This window comes from Protomyctophum bolini, assembly GCF_963924005.1.
Source record: "Protomyctophum bolini genome assembly, chromosome: 21".
Taxonomy (NCBI): Eukaryota; Metazoa; Chordata; class Actinopteri; order Myctophiformes; family Myctophidae; genus Protomyctophum; species Protomyctophum bolini.
Window position 1 is genome coordinate 18,421,290 of NC_137882.1, and position 19,446 is coordinate 18,440,735.

The 19,446-nt window shown below is 41.3% G+C and overlaps 1 protein-coding gene across 1 annotated transcript; it reads right to left on the bottom strand.

The window, feature by feature from the left end:
• Positions 1 to 3,378: 3,378 nt before the first annotated feature.
• cnn3a (calponin 3, acidic a) lies at positions 3,379 to 17,882 on the bottom strand. Its single transcript, XM_080794095.1, has 7 exons — positions 17,644 to 17,882; positions 6,592 to 6,713; positions 6,290 to 6,356; positions 5,537 to 5,674; positions 5,309 to 5,425; positions 4,884 to 5,030; positions 3,379 to 4,563 (listed from the first exon to the last, which is right to left on the bottom strand). The coding sequence occupies exons 1-7, from the start codon at positions 17,698 to 17,700 to the stop codon at positions 4,222 to 4,224; spliced, it is 990 nt and encodes a 329-aa protein (XP_080650221.1). The 5' UTR covers positions 17,701 to 17,882; the 3' UTR covers positions 3,379 to 4,221.
• Between the last annotated feature and the right edge of the window lie 1,564 nt (positions 17,883 to 19,446).

The following is a 19,446-nucleotide window of genomic DNA, read 5'->3' on the forward strand; positions in this document are numbered from 1 at the left end:
ATTGAAGCCAGATTTTAAAGCAAACATTTTTAACTCAAATCTTTGCTTCTGGGGGTCCCTGGCTCAAGATAATTTGATATGACATTTGATATGACTCTTGCAATTCTTTCACACAACAGTAGGCTACTATCTCTAGGTTAGCATTGTTGGTCTTCAGCAGGTCATTGACTTGGGAGGAGGGACAGTTGATCCATCTTGTTGTGGATCTTTTGTCACACAATAGTTTTGTTTACCGTGCTTGTCACGTGCACACTGCCCAGTGTCTCAACACTTTATCTCAACAGGAAGGTCTTGTTTGACTGGTAGGTAAACAGAGTAGGTGCATTGGTGCCAGAGGGCTTATGGATGGATGGCAAATAACAACAGAATCATTATAACGGTTGTTTGTGCTTACAGAAGCCAACCTCTAGTGCAGAGGTGTCAAACTCGAGACCCAGATTGCACAAAGGGTGACTTGACTCAGTGCCACAACCATTTGGGTGGACGTAACTACATTTTCAGCCTGTTGTCTCAATCACTGCTATAAAGTATATCACTTTACAAATTTTGTTTATTATTAAGAAGAATAGTGACTTTAATTATTGACTGTCGTTATTGGTTATTAGGCTACAGGAAATATGATATGAGAGGTGAAACAAACTCGCCCCCATAAACCCTCTTCCTCCAATAAACCCTGTTTCCATGAGTGGCACCAGACTAGAGGGAAGGCCATGGCGTCACCAAGGTCACTAGGGTTCATCTGCAATCTGCCTATTAGCTTATGAGATAAGATATATATTGTGTGCAGTGTTCAATTGGAACTTACCATCTCTATTCACGGGGGAACATTTGCTGAAAATAACTCATCTATAAGCTCACAATGCAGCACGTTGTAAACTTGTAGATCGACTATTTTCAGCAAAGAGCCGACCAAGTCCTAGTTGATCAACCCAGGTCAACTAAGAATTAGTTTACCAAGTATAGGGCTTAAGTGGTTTACATTTTGGCCTGCGATAGTTGGTGGTAGAGGGAAAACAGGTCATATTTAGGGTCAACTCACAACATTGTTATTTTCATTGTTTTGAATTTGGTAGTAGGAATTAGGCTGGCCTGGGATGAGAGTGGGTGGCCATTTTGAGCACGACTCACCTTCAATCAGTTTGAGATGGAAGCTGCTCTGAGGCCTCTGCTTGCTCTCTCTCTCTCTCTCTTTCTCTCTCCAAGCACTCCCACAAGTTCTTGGACCTCGGCCTGCACTCACCCAGCAGGGGCTGTATCTCATGATGATCAGCGGCCTGTCAGCTGAAGCACACACACACACACACACACACACACACACACACACACACACACACACACACACACACACACACACACACACACACACACACACACATACATGTGTGCATGTGTTTGCCAGAACCTCAAATACACCTCCCCCACCCTCCCACTCATTCCCCATGCAGAGAGAGGTGCATTGAGTTACGGGCCGGGGAGCGGCGGCTTGGAGCTCTCAGCTAATAAAGTCCAGGCCGTCCAGGCTTAGAAATGTTTTCGTAGACACTACTACACTCTTCCCAGTCCCAGCTCCTATTGTCTTTGGAGGAGAGGCAGCATTCGTCGTGTGTCACTGCCCTGGACGCAAGCACGGCATCATGGTCGGGTTTCAGAAGAAAACTGGGGCATGCTCGTCAAGATATTGAATCTGTCCCTGAAGAATATTGTTTTTTTCTCCTTTTCATTATGGCTGTATTCATTTATATATAGGCCTATAATAATTTACAAAACATAATCTTTTCCTAAATGTTTCAAACACTGGTCGTTTTATTTTTGAATGGAAACTTAAATCCTCACCTAACGTTACGTTACGTAGGTGAGGATTTCACTAACCTATGCTGACACAAATGCATCAATTGCTTCTAAAGCAGACTGAAATAAATGTGTAGAACTGACATCAGAGACGGGATACCGTGATACAGCAAAGACACTGGAGTTGGCTTGTTTGACATGTCTTTGGTTTGGCCCTTACAGTCGTGTGCACAGTGTTGCAGCTGCTGCCTCAGGAGTGGGTGTATACCACAGTGCTGGTTTCTGTTTGTAACGCACCGTGATCTCGCAAAGACGGGTCGGCTTTCTGCCTTCCCTTTAAAGGCCCTCCGTGGTTGCTGCGGTTACCGGGCCTTTTTGGACTCCCTCTCTATAATTGAGTCTTGCGTTTTCGTCCTGGATTCCACAGGCCTGCACAAAGCAGTGATTATTCCTAAGCAGTGGACTGGGCTGTGGAGGGGGGGCAGAGACGGGGCTCTTGAATGAATGCCATGGCATTCTCATGAATCCCATTGGCTGCTCATTCTCCGTCCTCACCATTATGAAATCCCCTAGTGCTGGGACTGACCCTTGGCTACAGACACGTTTGTTTGATCGTCTCATCATGTTGGCTGCACATACGATGGGACTTGACTATAGTTCAACCAGCAGGACCAAGGGCATGCAGGACACTAAAATAGCTCAAATTATGTCACTTTGGTAACGGAAATACTCAGCAATATGAAAAAAATACTAATAATTTTAAGTACACTATGGAGTGGAAATGTTGATGCAGTTGGCATGAGTAGACATCAAAGTCTGTTTTGTCTTTTCCATTACAGGTAACATGTTAACAAAGTGACATGGAAGACTACATTAAATGGCATCAAAAGTCAGTACACCATTTAGCAGCTCTTAACATTCTTTCCAGATTGAGACCTTGCACTCATTACCCTTGCTCTGCAGCCCATGTCAAACACCAATGGCTTCCCTTAGAACTAGCTCAGTCATCCATCTCAGTACACAGAGTATAACTTTTCTTCTGTCCTCAAACCGCTCTCTTGGCCCCTCAATGACTACGTGGTAAAGGGACAGAAGAGATTAACTTGCACTGTTCAATGTGTTGTGCACAAAGGCTTTCAACAGACCATATTTAAAGTACCATTCACAGTAGAAAGATGAGTTGAAGCCCAGAGAGAACAGGCGGTTTGAGTGTGCTGCATTGAACTGGGGCATTGTAATGGGTGGAAGTGATCGGATAGTAAGAACAAAAAAACAATTTAACACTCATAAAAACCTCCATGTCAATTTGTCATACCATAATCAAATCTACTTAATCTACATATTTTAAATCTCACTAAAATCCGACCAAGTTTAAATCAGAAAGTACCATAATATTCCTATGTAATTTCATCTTTGTCCCATAACCCAAAACTATTCCATGGAACCGGATAGCTTAATACCCCTTCCCCCTACATACAAGCTATTGTAGTTTTGTACCAGATTGAACGTGGACAGAGTTCTGGTCCTTAGTGTGTACTAATGCATTCCTAGTAGGAGCTACATAATGTATGGAGATACTTTGAGAAAACAAGGAATTTACGGCTTTATTTAAAACATAACATTTTTCTTAAAAACAATACAACAGTGGACTGGTTTATAGTCAAAGGCATGGCAATAAATACAGTTTGGGAATGCAATAAAGGAAAATAAACATGATGGCACAAATATGACTGTCCCTATGTGAAAGCATAAGATGGGAGTAACTTCTGGTCGTCCACTGCAACAGAAAAGCCATTAGAAAGTACTCACTCTTCACTTCAGGAAAATGGCAAATTGTTCCAGTGATTCATAGTTTGGATTCATGAAAATGAAAACAGTATAAACACTGGCTCATCCAAATGTTTCAACCCCTTTCAAGCTGCGCATCAACATTTTTGATTGGCCCTATGAAAGTGGTAACAGAAAGGGTTAAATGCACATGATTATAATCAGTCCGTAACATGTAAGACTGCTACACAGGAATGTTTCATTTACAGGTAATCACCATCGTAGAAAATCCAGGAATTCAAAAAAGGATTGTAACTTGCCACAAAGCTGGTTCAACAAAGTTATCACTACTTCACAGTGTCCCATATATTCTTAAGGCTTCAAAACAGTAGATTTAAAAAAAGAACGCAATCTAACTTACAAAAAAATAAGGATTTTCAACACTGTATCTCACCATTCTATGCTTATGACTATAACTCATTACAACCATTGCTTGGTGAGGTGGAATAGTAAAGCACTCAAGGCAATATCTCTCTCTCTTTATGCTTGAATTAAAAACAAAACAAAATAGAAGAAGACTAGCGAGGATAGCAAAAGACTTGCTCTGTTGATAAAATACACATGTTAATACTGCTCCGACTAGCGGTTCTGCATAAGGCTTGGTCACTAATAGTCAATGCCCTGGTCATTGTAATGGGCAGTGTTGTAGTCCTCGTGGTAGCTTCCCTGGTACTCCTCTTCTTGGAACTCGGCCTGATAGTCACTGTCGCTGATCTCTGAACCGTTGGTGCCCGTTCCTTGGCTACCATTGGCATGGATGACAGGCTCTGTGGGGCTGGCGCAGTATTTTGGGTCGTAGACCTGGCGGCCCAGGCCGTACACGCTCATGCCCTTCTGGGATGCCACCTTGTTGGTGCCCATCTGCAGGGAGATGGTGGAGCTGTCTATGGGGTGTTGCTGCTTCTGGTCAAAGATGTCTCGCCGGGTGCCTGGGGCCGACATGCCAGCCTACAATAGGTAGTGAGCAAAAGCAAATGCATTTTAGATAAAAGCTCTTTGTACCTTTGTGCTCTACGGGACAAAACTTTGCCGTCTCAGTTTTGGCAACAACTTTCACACTAGCATCCGACAGGTTACCGGTCAAGTAGCCCTCTAATTCTATTGTCAATGTAAACCTCTAACTGTGCTTGAATTGAATGAAGACAAAATAATAAATTACTACTGGCAAAGTCTGGCATTTAAAACACAAAACCTCCTTTCAGTACCGCCACACTGTTAAGGTTCACTTTAGGGGGACGACCACTTTAAAGGGGTGAGTTAGCTTTTACCTGGCTGGCTCCTTTGTTGGTGCCCATTTGAAGACTTATGGTCGTCTGGTCGAAAGGCTTGTCTGTCTGTGTCTTTGGATCATAAAGATGTCTTCTAGTGCCATAAGCGGTCATTCCGGCCTGGCTTGCACACTTGTTTGTTCCCATCTGAGGAGAAGAACAGAGCCACACAATATAATCCTGTTACTTCCAATTACACAGGAGGGGATGAGTGGATGAAACCAGAATATGTTGAAATCTCAAAATGTAAGTTTCATCGAAAATCACAATATAGGCCTATTACTTTGTTTAATTTATTTTATTTGACAGTCTCAAAGAAAAACCTGACCCAAAGATGGTTTAAGAAAAATAGATGGTTTATTATAATATACTTTACGAGGACCTGTGAATCTACCGTAACTAATAAGAATATTTAGAAAACTCGCCTGTAGTCCAATGACACACTGGCCCGCTTTGATCTTCTCATGATCAAAATGCCGTGTTTGCTTGTCTGAGTATCTCACCCCGATGTCACACTTTGTGTCCATGCCTTTGGTCTTTGCCTAGAGAGTCACATAGATGGTTCATGGTTATTGATGATGGAATTTTTAAGACACAAATGCACGTTAATGCTGAGGCAATGTTGTCCTCCATGTGAAAGGTGGACAACTCACCATATTCGCTAGCGATAGCAGCGAGGTCTGGACTTGAGTCAGATTCCCATTCTCAAACAGGTCATTGGCCTCAAAGATGTCATTGGGCTTCAGGCCATAGCCCAGGGTAGCTTTGATGAAATTACCAAGGTTTTCCAGCTGGAGAGAAAAAGTAGGAGTGGGGCATTCAATAACAACAACAATTGTATTTGTACAGCCCTTTTTAACACCATAGTATATAAAGCTGCTTTGCAGAAAACATAATTGAAATAAAACCAATTAGACAGAATAAAAAGTGGAAAATGAATGCAAAATAAACTAATTAATGACACATTATGTATTTAACTTCTCATTATGTAACCAGAGAGCTTATAATTTCTGGCGCAATGGAGTGAGATATCTCGTCAATTGCACTAGTTACATCATGACATGGCAAAGACACAACCCAAACCTCTACCAAAGAGATCAGTGGACCTTTAAGAAAATATTAAAATGAAGAATGCGAGTTGCCAAGTCTAGCTTCTTCAGGTAATAAGAGAAGGCTCAATAACAGGCCAGAGACGGTAGGTTGTTACTGAAAGTAGCGAAAGCTTAATGAATGAATGTCTGGCCTTCTTCTCATCGCACAACATGCAGCGACAGGTCTTAACTCTTAAATGAGTTGAATGCCCTCTTTATGTTGTCAACTTCCTAGCGTTTCCTTAAATAAAAATGGCTCCCATTATCATTGGAGGGTGTGAACACTTTATAGAAGGTTTAGCGAACAAGTCTTACCTTGTGCCAGTTCAGCTGTGAATGGTTGATTTTCTTTACTGAACCAGGCTGCAGTTTGTTTATCAATCTGGAGGAACAGGAAGGTTTTTTTTAAAGGGGGGACAACACATTCAATGTCGTCATTAACCACTAAACCCTCTAGACTTGGAGGTCCGAGTTGGCTCAGAGTCTGCAATTGAACCATGTTTTTGCATCTACACGAAATCTCTTTGCCGATTTCCAAGCGCACAACCTGCCGCACGAGACAGACACACACACACACACACACACACACACACACACACACACACACACACACTTACTCGCATAAGATGACTCCATCTTTTAATCCTTTCTGGAAGGTCTCCCCAATAGCCATTCCTGTCACCTCCTCAATCCAATAGCGAAGCTCCTCTTCTTTTTGTAGATCATATTTCTGGGCAATCTAAACGTGCAAAGAGAAAAGTAATTACTTTACTGTTCACAGATTGTCCGTGGCACATGTCACAATGACTGCTTTGACAATACAGCCGCTCCCTCTCTATTTGTTGTCAAAACAGGGGCAAATCAATGCAATTCGAGGTTTCAGGTGTGTTATTGTGATGAAGACATCACAGTCATAACACTAGGAAAGACTAGTCTTAAAAGAAGAACACCAGCGTGAGAAAATAATACATGCTTTTATGTTTTTTTGGAATACCACTAAAGCCCATTATTTAAGTATAGAAATAAATTGTTAACTACAAAAAGCTGAACCTTTAACCTTTGTTATGGGAATAATTTTGTGATGTCCGGTCCAACTTTATTAGTGTTGGGATTGTTTAGAAATCCCTGATGGATTTTACTTGCAGACAAAAACAAACTCATTCCCAGACAAATTAAGTGGAATTAAAGAAGAGGATGGCTAAAACACCAATTCTTTGACATAATTTGAAAGCAATTAATCACTGTCCCAAACTTTGCACTCAAGGGATTGTCAAGAGATACAGGATGTATCCATTTCCCACAGCTGTGGTGTTCCGAGCAATCCGAGGTACAGTCTGAAAGCCTCTGAGGTCACTCTCCGTCTCTACTTTACTTGACAAAGTAAAAAAAAATGTATTTTTTGCCTGCCTTTTGCTAAATAAAGTTTGGAGCATCTTAAAGTGAGTTGCGAGCCCTTGCTTTCTTTTAACTCTCCGTCTCTACTCTCTAGACACATTGAAAACAGCTGAGGAGGGGTTCCCAAAATCCCCCTCAAAAAGATCCAAAATCTACAAGCTCACAGCTTGTAGATCTGCTATTGTCACTACTTCTAACACTTTCTTAAATGTATTTATGGAAATTTAATTTATTTGATTCATGATTTTTTTTTATCTTATGATTTGAATATATATTTTGTATTTAAGACACAAAAGATTGGCATTTTAACCCAAAGATGGGTCCCAACCCACTGTTTGGGATGCAGTGTATTGGATCATTACAAAGAACAGAGCAGAAGAGAGTTTTCTTTGACTCATAGATTTGACACGTGACTTCATGAGAGCTTTGCCAAGTACATTTTGTCAAACATGTTCATTTCCTCTCCCACTCAATGTGCATTGTCCACCATCACTGTAGTGTGTGTCAGATAAGAGGCAATCCCTGGTGGTTCCAGGATTTGATCAGACAGTTGAATGTTTAGGAGATGTCTCGTCACCCTGTGCACACAAACACGCACCTACGGCAGGTTCAGCTATATAAAGTTAAATAAACTTACTGGGATGCATAAGCCTTGGTACTGACATTTTTGTTTTGTTATGCCATTTTTTTTTTAAATATTTGTTATCCCACAATTTTGCAACCCATTTTTTTCACCCAGTGTCAATTATCTAATGAAATCCTGGGCACGACTACACTACCGCTACAGTTCCTTTCCCCTCCATCAGGCGCCTAGCCAGGGGGAGGCAGTTTTGAGATCAGGATTACTGCATGTTTTTTGTGAGGGTACCTACCACCTACCCTAGGGGACACGGGGAGAACATGCAAACTCCACACAGAAAGGACCTTTTGCCAACCCCACCCAGGGTATGGGCACTGATGACGCGGAGGAGAGAACACGCCCACAGCACCCACAGTGTCGCCAGCGGGAATCAAACCCAGGACCTTCTAGCTGTGAGGCGACGGCGTTACAGTACTGACTGCGCCACCAACCCGTGGCCCTATTATGCTAATTGTTACAATTCCAATTTTGCACAGTTTTGCAATAATTTTATGGAAATTATTACAGTCTCTGAAAAGAAGACTTTTACCTCAACAGAAAAAGCATCAATCTTATTTGAAGTAATCTAATTTGTGTCGGGATACCAGACAATTAGAGATCTCTGCCTACCATTCGTCTTGGGATTTCTATATGTAAGATATTTCCACAACAAGTACAGCCACTAAATCTACACCTACTGCTTAATAGGAAGCCAATCATGTCACTGCCCCAAAAGAAAAGGACCACCCTAAAGACTCCAGATAGTTTTAACCATGACATCTGGGAGGTTGTCCTCAGTCTTTATTTGAGCACAGTATTTATTTGAGAGACTTGTGAATCTAACATCTGATTATCCGCTTAGCCCCTAGTAAACACTCTGCATGTGCACGCAAACAAAGCTCTAGTAAATGGAGCAGGCAGACTTTGTTCTTGCCTGATGGCCTCCCTTGGAACATGTCCCATAGCCTGTGGTTATGTTCCCCAATAGAATGTTGGTATTATTCTCTTATTCAGTTCAACTTGGAACATGTCCCATAGCCTGTGGGTATGTTCCTTGTTCCCTATATAATGTTGGCATTATTCTCTTATTCAGTTAGATGAGAAAAACAAGCCCCATAAGCACAATAGAACACAATATTGGTGTGAACATAAAGTGCACAGACCCCACCATAGCTCATTGTAAACAGCATCTCAGTACTGTGGCAGCATAAATAGGCCTATGTGTTTAGGGCCCAATATTGATATATAGGTGGTTAAATAAAGCAAGGTTCAGTTCATGTCCATCTTTTATATTTACCCGTTTCCTTGCTTAAGTGACATGTTTCCAAATAGAAAACGTAAAAATAAAATAAAACAAAATCTAATTGATTTAAGAACATTTTGCACTAAAACAACGGTACATCTGTGGTCTCTAGAACTTCGCAAAATCAGGATAGGACCCAAAGATCTTTTGGCATCGGTCGAGCAGCGAGCTCTCCCATTTATCCTAAAGACAACTCGGATCAACCAAAGAAAAACAAGTTGAACTCTATTGGATGCAAATGGCAGGGGGAAGACAGCAAGAGACCAAACATCTGGCGACTCATCCTCTCACCACAGTTCGCTCTTTGTGTTTGTGAGGGTCGGCTCAGCTGCGGGGAGATTATGACCCAAACTTTTCTCTCGTTAGCAATGTAATATTTTCTCTTTTGTAAATTATATTTGGGTTTTTTGGCAAAGTCAAATGAGCACTAGATTAGTTCAGTTGGGGCTTGGTTCTGGAGGTCACTAAAATGAGCAAAGCACAGATATTTGCCATTGGAAATCGGGATACATTTTAGGCTTAACTGCAATAGCATGAAGTAGGAATCTGTACAGCAGTAAAAACACTGTAACCAAGTTGAAAATTAGGAGAATTCTAGAATCAAGACAAATCCAGAATCAAGATTTTTATTCTGTGATATGATGCAGCAATCGAATCATGACTTCATGTGGCCAGCCTGTGACATAAGTCACAGACTTGATTTTTTTGGATTTCTTTTATTGGTACAACGTTTCTACCAATAAAAACCCTGGGAGCAGAGAAACAGTGTGCGGACATCCCCGCTTACCGCTGCAGAAAGTATCCCTCGTATCTCCTAATCTAGGGAGATCTCTGTGGTTTTGATCAGATGGATATAATAAGCTCTTCATTTCTGACTTCTGACCTGCCTCTCGTTAAAAATTTGAACGCGAGGAATCACCGAGCGATTTTATCGTAACGATAGCAAGGTAAGCAAGCAAAAATATGTCTCCCGATTTTTGTCCAGAACGGAAGGGGGAGCTTTACAGAGTAAAAGCGGCCAAATCGTCCCGGCACCCCGAGCTTCTATTTTGAAAGAAATATCGCGCTGATTGTGTTTTAATATGTCACATGTGTGAATGTGAGTATTGTCCATCGTCCAAGGAAATGACAGAAGCCAGTTGTACACATGACTTGAATTTGATTGATTGACTTTTCTCATGATACCACTCTCATACATTGTGTTCTCTCGAATCTGTCGAAACAGCACGTCTCACCATGGCTGGAATTGTACCGGTCCATTCATAGCGATAAATGTTGGATACTCAAACAAAATGACTATTCATTCTACGAATAAACCTCAGTTGTGCATAACATACATGACATCTCTGTTTCAGTCCGAGTCCCATTAATTTCCATCATGAAATTAAAGCAAAATCAGAATCAGAACGAGAAACTCTTTGTCATTGTACAAGTACGAATGAAATTGAGTTAGAAGCCCTCACAATTATTAAAAGACATAAAAGTACAGTGATCATGTGCATTCGAAGTTTGGCACCAATCAGTCCAAAAGTAAAGATTAGCTCCGAAACACACACACACACACACACTGTGACACACACACACACACAGTCTCCTGACTGCCACGCTGTAAAAAGGCCAGGGAAAGATAAACCGACTGACTGAGCAAAGAAAAGCTTTGTTTCATTTTCGACCAATTAGCCACATGGGGTCTACATTTCACCAACAGGCCAGTCAAGCATGACATGCTATTTTCCTCCAGTGCGAAAAAAGGTCATGTCCCGGACACATTCTAATATAATGGGCAGGGCAAAAAGTGAAAACTTCACAAAATCACCACTCTGCCATCTCGGTGAAGGGCAAAGGGGATGTCATGTTCCCGAACACAACTCAATGAGAGGTTGTAGGGGAAAGGCTAGAGCGGAACATCTTTGGCCATAACGTCAGGCCTGACAGCACTGTCATTTAGGGAATTAATCAGAGGCATTCTGTGTCACTGGTGTTTTGAAGCCATTCCTGAGAACATAGAAGCCTCAGAGAAAGAGCTGGCATGATTAGAGAAGACTCTCTCTCTCTCTCTCTAGCAGTTACTTTCTAGGAGGGTTGCCAAAAACAGGCCAATGGAAAAAAGAAAGAAAACGTATCCAGTTTTCTTCATCTTGATGGAGTCATTAAAATGAGCTTCTGAGGGGAATATCTGGAAGGTTATGGTTAAACCCCACTGGAACTGACCCCTCCTTTCCATTTAATCTCTGAACCTGAATCCTGAGAGCATTCCCTGGTGGCCGTGTTGCGAAACATTGCAAACATTTCGTACAAATGAAGTTTAGAAGGCAAGTGGATGGGATCTTATGTTGGGAGTTAAGTCCTGAGGCAACTATATGAAAATCAATAAACTGACAGAAATACAGCATCCCCCCTGAGAAGCCCCTCTTCTCCCCTACTCTGAGCCCAAAGCTCCAAATAAAATAGATTTCAAATGGTCCAAAAAAAACTATGCTTCTCGCCTCTTCTAATCCTTGAGGACACCCTCAGTTAAATGAAAACAAACAATATACTAAAGTACAGCGAAAACAAGGACCACAACAGAATGTGATAATGTCCTCGATCACTTTCACACTGATTAACCATTTGTTGAATCATACACATGACCGAGTACTGAACCAAGGCTGAACAAATAGTCCAGCTGCTATTCATTAATATTTAACCATCATATAGCATAGAAAACACTCAACAGACCAAATCATGTGGTGAGAATGGGCGTGCCATCAATGTAAAGTGAACTAGAAAAGTATAAGCCAAAATAAAAAAGTAACAAAGAAAATAAGTCTAATTGAAGACATATACTGTGTATAGAAAAATAATTGAGCGACAATATCTATTAAAAAGAGTTACATTATCTAGACTCTTGCCTGGAAATAATTACAACGTTAGCTATTTTTTTTTCAGAATAAGATATTACACTTAATTACAACTAAAACAAGTATTATGATGTTCTGGTTAAGGCACCATTTCCTGAACTAGAAGGCCAGTTATAAGAACAGTGTTATTCTATGTTAATGTCCTTGACTCCTTCAATTATACAGATATATCCACAGCTAACACAAACAAAATCTCAGCAATGGCCTTCTAAAGAACAAGATGAATAAGAATAAGTCAAGAATGAACTTGCTGGCGTCAATGGGACTCGAACAATAGTTACAGGAAGAGAATCTTTCCTGTTGATCTAAAAGTAGAGCCGTTGGGTCACCTTGACAACAGAAAAGTATTTGTGAAATCACAGGGCAATGATCGAACCAATGCTAATCTACCAGAATGTTCTGTTGTCAGCACATTGCATGGGAACGTGCCAAACACTGCCTCCCAGGATGAGTTCCCCATCTGTGGGAGTGGTGTTCTAATAACAGAACACAGCAGCGCCAGTACCTGGTGATTTTCAACTCATCAGCTGTCTGACTGCACGGTCCTGCCCTCATCGCCACCTCCCTGGGAACCCTCAAACGCAGTCTCATGAATCAGGTTTCTTTCAGAACTGACTATTAAACTGACTAATGAAAGTTACAGGTAGGCTATGGTGTGTGCAATATGAAGTGTGAAATGGCCATAATGACTGTAAGTCAAGTGCAAGTGCTTGTAGCACCAAACGTGCTTACAAAGCAGCGTATATTGAGGCCAGAGCACAGGGCAATGTCGCATGCGCGAGGGGCGTGTAGGCGCGCGGAGCGCCGTTGCGTTTGGAGATGGATCCATAAGCGAGCAGCAGTCTTGCGCAGTGCTACAGAAGGGGGTTATGACATACAGACACACAGACATCGCTCAAATTAATAGTCAGTGTTTTGATTTGTTGATTGACGTGATGTATTATGTGTTCTTTTTAGGCTATGTTGATGAATTGAATACATGGGACCACAATGGAAACTAATCCCCAGGACTTTTTAAATGTATTCATCCTTTTAGACATAATTACTGACTGTACCTTGTGCCGTTTACATTTTTGACAAATAAAGTATTCAATCAAAAACCCACAGAAAATGAAATGTCAACAACCAGCACACCTATCCACAGTTGACCAAAACATTGAACAAGCACCTTTAATACACAAGCCAGGAGAAGAACTCTTCAGTAAGAACAGTGTGTTGACAAAGTGGGGAAATTGTGCAATGGAGAATTTATTTTATTTATGTTTAAAGACCGTGAAGACAAAATGGCAGTCTGTGTAATGGCTGGTGTTATCAGTGGAGAGACCGCAAAACCAAAATGACATCCTTTTCAGATCCAGGCGATAGCTAGGCTAAACTTTGTAACCTCTCCCTCAGGGTCATTGGCACTTGGCTTGTGTATACAAATATGAATACCCGCCTTTGTAAAGTTCTCAAGGCATATAATCACCTGCCATTTGGAATGAGACTAGTGATAACACTGGCTGGTGGTACCATTTCAGGTCTGACATGGCTTCGCATACACTCCAAGGACTACGGTGTGTTCCATTGGAACAGAATTTACAAAAGGAGGCTCAAGTGTCAAAGCTTTTAGTCCGAGTTCAATCTATGGGCAGTTGACCGCTTAAACAGTAATTACTTTGACCCTCAGGGGTCGATACTTGTTCCACTCCTTTTTTCTCCCTCTAAAGCATATCTTTGCAGACTTTTCAGAAAGTCCAGTTTTGATGTCAATATAATAAAACAGCTTAACATAACAGCAAAATAAAATGTATGTTTCCATTTTCCACTTTATCTCATATCCCTGTAGTACTTCTGTATGCCCATAGGGCTACGTGTACTCCCATTTGAGAAACACTGCCCTAAATTCATCAGTTAAAATGCTGTCTGAAACCCTAATTACAATTTGAATTAAGAGAAAAGTTTTGATGCAAAGAACAAATATGTAGCCTACTTAAAAAACAGAACAAAAATATTTGGGGGAAACGATGCCGTTGTCGAACCTGTCGGCGTTCTAAATAGTTGTCTTTTCGGCTTGGCATACAGAAACACAAACTCTGTTGTCCTGATGTGACATCAACGCGCCCACTCAAAGGCAAACCAAACTTCAAGGGGGCGAAGAACAAACTCTACCAAAGATACTTCAGGGTCACCATGGCCTCTAGAAGGTTGATGAGTGATTGAATCAGAACATTGTTGTTCTATGTTCTAATTTGCCACGTGCCTTAGCTTAGGTATGCCTTGATACAGGCCTCGTGCTCAGTAAGACAGTCTATGTTTTGTATTATAAGTTATAACATTATAAAAACACTAAGCAATCATCCGATTATGATTATACACACACTACTTTGCAATTTTCATTAGCAATAGACAACAGTAGGACAAGGTAGCCTATTGGTGCATTTTGTACAACCCATTGTATGTACCTCAGTGACTAGGCTATAATAAGAAAATTGTATTGTGGCCTGCGGAGGTTGACAATCAGTGAATTGATGTCAGCTGAGATGTCATGCGTGCACATGTGTCTCACAATGCTCATGAATCTCTCTTCCACCTCAACCCCAACCTAGTGTTTCTCTCAGTGTCTCAAATTAAACTTGCTTGAAGTTGCTTCTACCATTATTAACGAGACCGACTTGCACAACTAGACGAGCAAGTCATCAAAGTTCATGACCTCATTCCCTCCTGGGGAAAATTTAAAAGTGTGCTTAAAGTTGACAGATGTGCTCAGAGTCAGACACAGAAGAGTGTGTTCTCTTGTTGACATTCTGTCAAACATTTGGCTAACACTTAAACCTACCTCAAGGTTAAAACCTTGAAAAACTGGCTGGGGTGAACCCAAGTGTTTTATTACGGGGAATCACCAAGGTTTCAGGTTTCACTTTTCCATTGGAATGCCTAACAGCAACGTTTTCTAGATAATCAAACAGAGGTTTGTGCTTTCAATGAGTGTGATTGTCAACTTAAAACGTTTCAGAGATGCAGACATATTTGGCTTGGGAAAACAAATCTGACAAGCTCTTGAAAACGTTGCTGACCGACAGCAGCTGGTTATCATCCGAGGTTAACAAGCAGATACACTGGAAACCAAGCTGCTTTCCATTTCCTCTGTCAAAAAGTCTTGAATGTGTATCACCAGCTCTCCAATAAAAGCCTGGCTGTTGGCAGTCACACTGGAAAATATCTATGGGAATACAAGTAGAATTAGAAGCAGAACTAATATTTTGGTAATTTCATGATTCTGCTCAGACAAGCCCATATGGCCCATTTTAAAGTGTGGATTACCTCACCTAGGGAGTTGTCATGCCACAATGTGAAGAAAAACTATAAAGTGAATGGGAGCAAATAACGTTGCCTGACAAAGCAGCAGACGCATGACGCAAAAGCAGACTCCTGAATTACTGACTGGATCAGAAAAAGGCCACAAGAGTACAGCCTAATAACAAAAAAGTAACTAATTAAAAGGACAGCTTTATCCAAAACAGATTTCAGCGTCCTAGCCGAGCTGCTTGCAGACGGTTCTCAATACAAACCCGTGTCAAATGAGAACACATTTCTGCCACACACAATGGAGTATGACCAAAGTCAGTAGACAGTCAGAAACCCGTTTTAATTGGTGTCCTTCATTTCATTGAATGGAAATCCTAATGCTACAATGACATTCTACACAAATATTGTGTGCTTCCAATTTCCTCACTCATCTTAAACACTTTCTGTATCTTTGTGTGTGTGTGTGTGTGTGTGTGTGTGTGTGTGTGTGTGTGTGTGTGTGTATTGGCAAGGGGGGGGGGGGGGGGGAGGGGATTGTCATTCTGAAACAGGAAGCGGGGTGTGGGGGGGTTGTATAGGAATCCCAGGCATCTAGTCTAATGCATACCACTTGCAGAGTAGCTTTATGTGGCAGTAATTAAACATTCAGCATCCCCCCAAACCCCTGAATCCATTTTGTTCATGTGCACTCTGGCAATTAGTTCATTAATTGAACAGTGATCATTCAACTTCGTGTGTGAGTAGTGGGAGAAACGAATTAAAACTGGTGTTCAACTTTAAAAAGCAGATCTTTGAATGTTGGCCCCCCAAACTGTTAGGTGTAAGATATTATTTTCCAAAAGTAGACATGGATTTGTCATTTCACTTACAGTCAGAGCAGACTCAAATGGGGTAGGCCAGTGGTTCTAACTAACCTTTATGAGGCTGTGCCTGTGACCCCCGCCTCTGGATAAGCACTTGGAAATAAGTCGAAGTTGAGGCATTTAAAGTTCCACAGACAAATATTGTGAGAATAGCATCCATCTCTACAAGCTCACATTAGCTTGTTTGTTTGTTACTTCTTTCTTTTGAGTTATTAAAAAGGTCTTAAAAGTTCTTAAATTGTCACTTCACTGTCATCTGAAATCATGGGGGGGGGGGGGGGGGGGGCTGGGGACCCAATCCTGAGGCTAAGAATCTGCACATTCTGACTGTCTTCTTTAAATGTTATGTTAGATAATTTACAACACAGTTTTTTTTTACAGAAGTGCAAACGTAGGCAATATGGTTCAAATAATGGAGAGGTCGGGATAATAGTCTACTTTTTCCTTACCATGCAGTTTTTCTCTCCCCCACAATGATGTCATGATTTAGCCATTTTTCTACTAATAGGAGACAGAGGGAAAATTTTTTTTTGAATGGCCCAGACCACTGTTACTGATTGCAACGGGTCGTTTGTCAAATGCATTTACGTTTAAAGCTTCTTTGTGTTAGACGTTACCATGTTTTGGAAACTTTGCACAACAAATGTTTTCAGATTAAAAAAAAGAGGGATATCTGGGCTAAACTTTTGCCACACAGAGGGCACATGGGACATGGTAGCCCTACAAGCAGAACCCAATGGTACTGAAGTTTCTGACATTTTCATTTTTATGGAGGGTTCCGAGAGGGGCTAGGGACATGGCATCATTAACTGACAAAAACATCGTAAAAACATAATAGTCTTTACCGACGCGCGTGGATATTCTAATATTAATTATAAACTATAGCGTACTATCCTCCAGCTGGTGCCTTCCTCCCTATGGGAACAATGAGATGGAGCTCTCCTTCATCATTTTCAACATTTATATGAAAACTAAAATAAGTCATATACTTTCCAGCTTCAACTCAAGACATAAGAATTGTTTTAATAAGTCCTACCCCTGTGTTCCGATCAATGAACATAAAGGATTCCACAATGCAAGGAAAAGTATTTATCTTGGGGCCGCATTTTTTTAGCAGCAACTCGAGCGTTTAATCAAGCATGAAATGTAGCCTACAGTCTGAGCTGCACATATTCATCAACTTCCAATGCGACTCTCACTCTACAGTCTTCACTTTGATAACTTGTCTGAAATTATGCATTTCTTAAAACTCGAAAACAAACAATTGAAACAAATAAAAACAAAACGTTGCTAGTACTTACTTTGCTTTTCACTTCTGCTGATAATCCATATGCTGGTCCCTTATTGAACTGAGTCATTTTTGTTTTCGTGCGAAAACAAGTCAATCGCTACAATGTAGCAAACGCGACCCCCTTTGTGCAACCTTGTCAAAACCACGCGTTTCAGGGTCCTTGTTTAAAAGTCCGGAGAGTAAATAAATCCGTGATCGCTGTGTGAGAGGAGAGCGGGAGTGAACTAAACAGCAACCCGATTCCACAAAGTACTGCCTCAGAATGTTTGTTGGGGGATAAACGGCTAAGATTGACGGAGCAGTGGGAACCAATGAGAACAGCCTCCGTATGAGCCTGACTTGTCTGTATGACAGTCTGCTGAATGTTGATGATGTGAACCGATGCGTCCTTGGGATATCAAATTAACGGTGCATTTTCACTTTGAAAGACAACCTTGTCCCTTAAAAAGTTGTTCCACATTTAACAATTACGGTATGTTGTATTTCGGTATTTGACTAGACTCTTGTCATTTCAAGCAATTGAATGCGTTTTCTGGCACATGCAACAAATACATCAGTGGCCCGTTGTATCTCTGATTGTAAGTGTGACTGGCACATAGAAAATATAGCCCACTAAGCACTACTGTATTTGGCTGCGTCGTGGGAGTCAGGTCAAAGCAGGCGATGCTGCAATCAATGCATGCAATAAACCCAATGACCCACACAAGACCCAAGGATTCCTGGCTAGCTGCTTCCAGGTCGATGGATGTGTGGATGCTTGCTAACCGCACAGCGTGATGAATTTTACAGTAGTGATATGTTGAACATAAAGTCAAAAAGTTGACATTATCAAATTTGAAATGAAACAGCTGTACACACAAATACATTTTAATTTGTATGATAAGGGTGTCATTAAAGATCTGGGTCATCTTCAGAAGACCTCTGATATACTCTAAGGTCAATATTGGCAGTTCCCCATTCAAAGACAATAGCTCAGTTCTGTTCAGCCCTGAGGTTATGGGCTACAATGCGTGTCTGCATTTCCCTGGATTTTAGTATGTTTTAAAATAGAATTAAGAGCGTGATTTATGATGCTTTAACTGCTACATTGTCAGGCATAACCTTGATAGCAAGACAATCAAATCCAAGACCAAGAGACACTATCAAGGAGGCTTCTTACAATATTAGTCCTGGCATATGCTCAGCAACATGCAAGGAGGTGCCTTAAAAAACTCCCCTCGATGGATCACCTTACCTTTCCCTATTGGAGAACAACCACACCGGGGCTTTAGTGCCCCTCATCTCATTCCCATCAATGTAATAATAACTTAAGAGGGATTGCCAAAATCAACAGCACACTCTGGCCGACAGCCACAGATGGAGGTTTTTTGAGAACCAGAACCACTGCCTGCTCATAGCTCTGTGTCTGAGTGGCTTATTCTTTATTATGATCCCCATTAGATTCCACAAAGTTGTCGCAAGTCTTCCTCACCGACTGTATAACTAAAACAAAAAGGCAATATCAGCTAAATAATGTAAGTGATAGCCTACTTTGTCATACGACCATGTAGTTCACAAAAAACTACGTGTCACACTGTACACACATACCCTTTAGTTGTTCTTGGGGTATGTATCGTACATGTAGGCCTGCAGAGCAGGCAGGCTTAAGTGTCTTGCTCAGCGACACCAGAAATCCAGAAGACACTGGGCGAGCCAAGTGTCGAACCGGCGACTTTCCGATTCCCAGAGGGCCTCTCATCACTCGGCTAAATTAGGCTTCATGGTGCTGGTTACACTGCGGTACTGGTTGATTAAAAGGTAAATGCTGCCCTGC

What these genes read in the sequence shown, in the direction of transcription:
- cnn3a (XM_080794095.1), bottom strand. Translation starts at nt 17,700, where the DNA reads ATGACTCAGTTCAATAAGGGACCAGCATATGGATTATCAGCAGAAGTG. An exon ending in GATGGAGTCATCTTATGCGA is followed by an intron (nt 6,357 to 6,591) that starts GTAAGTGTGTGT and finishes CTGTTCCTCCAG; the next exon opens with ATTGATAAACAAACTGCAGC. An exon ending in CCAACAAAGGAGCCAGCCAG is followed by an intron (nt 4,564 to 4,883) that starts GTAAAAGCTAAC and finishes TACCTATTGTAG; the next exon opens with GCTGGCATGTCGGCCCCAGG.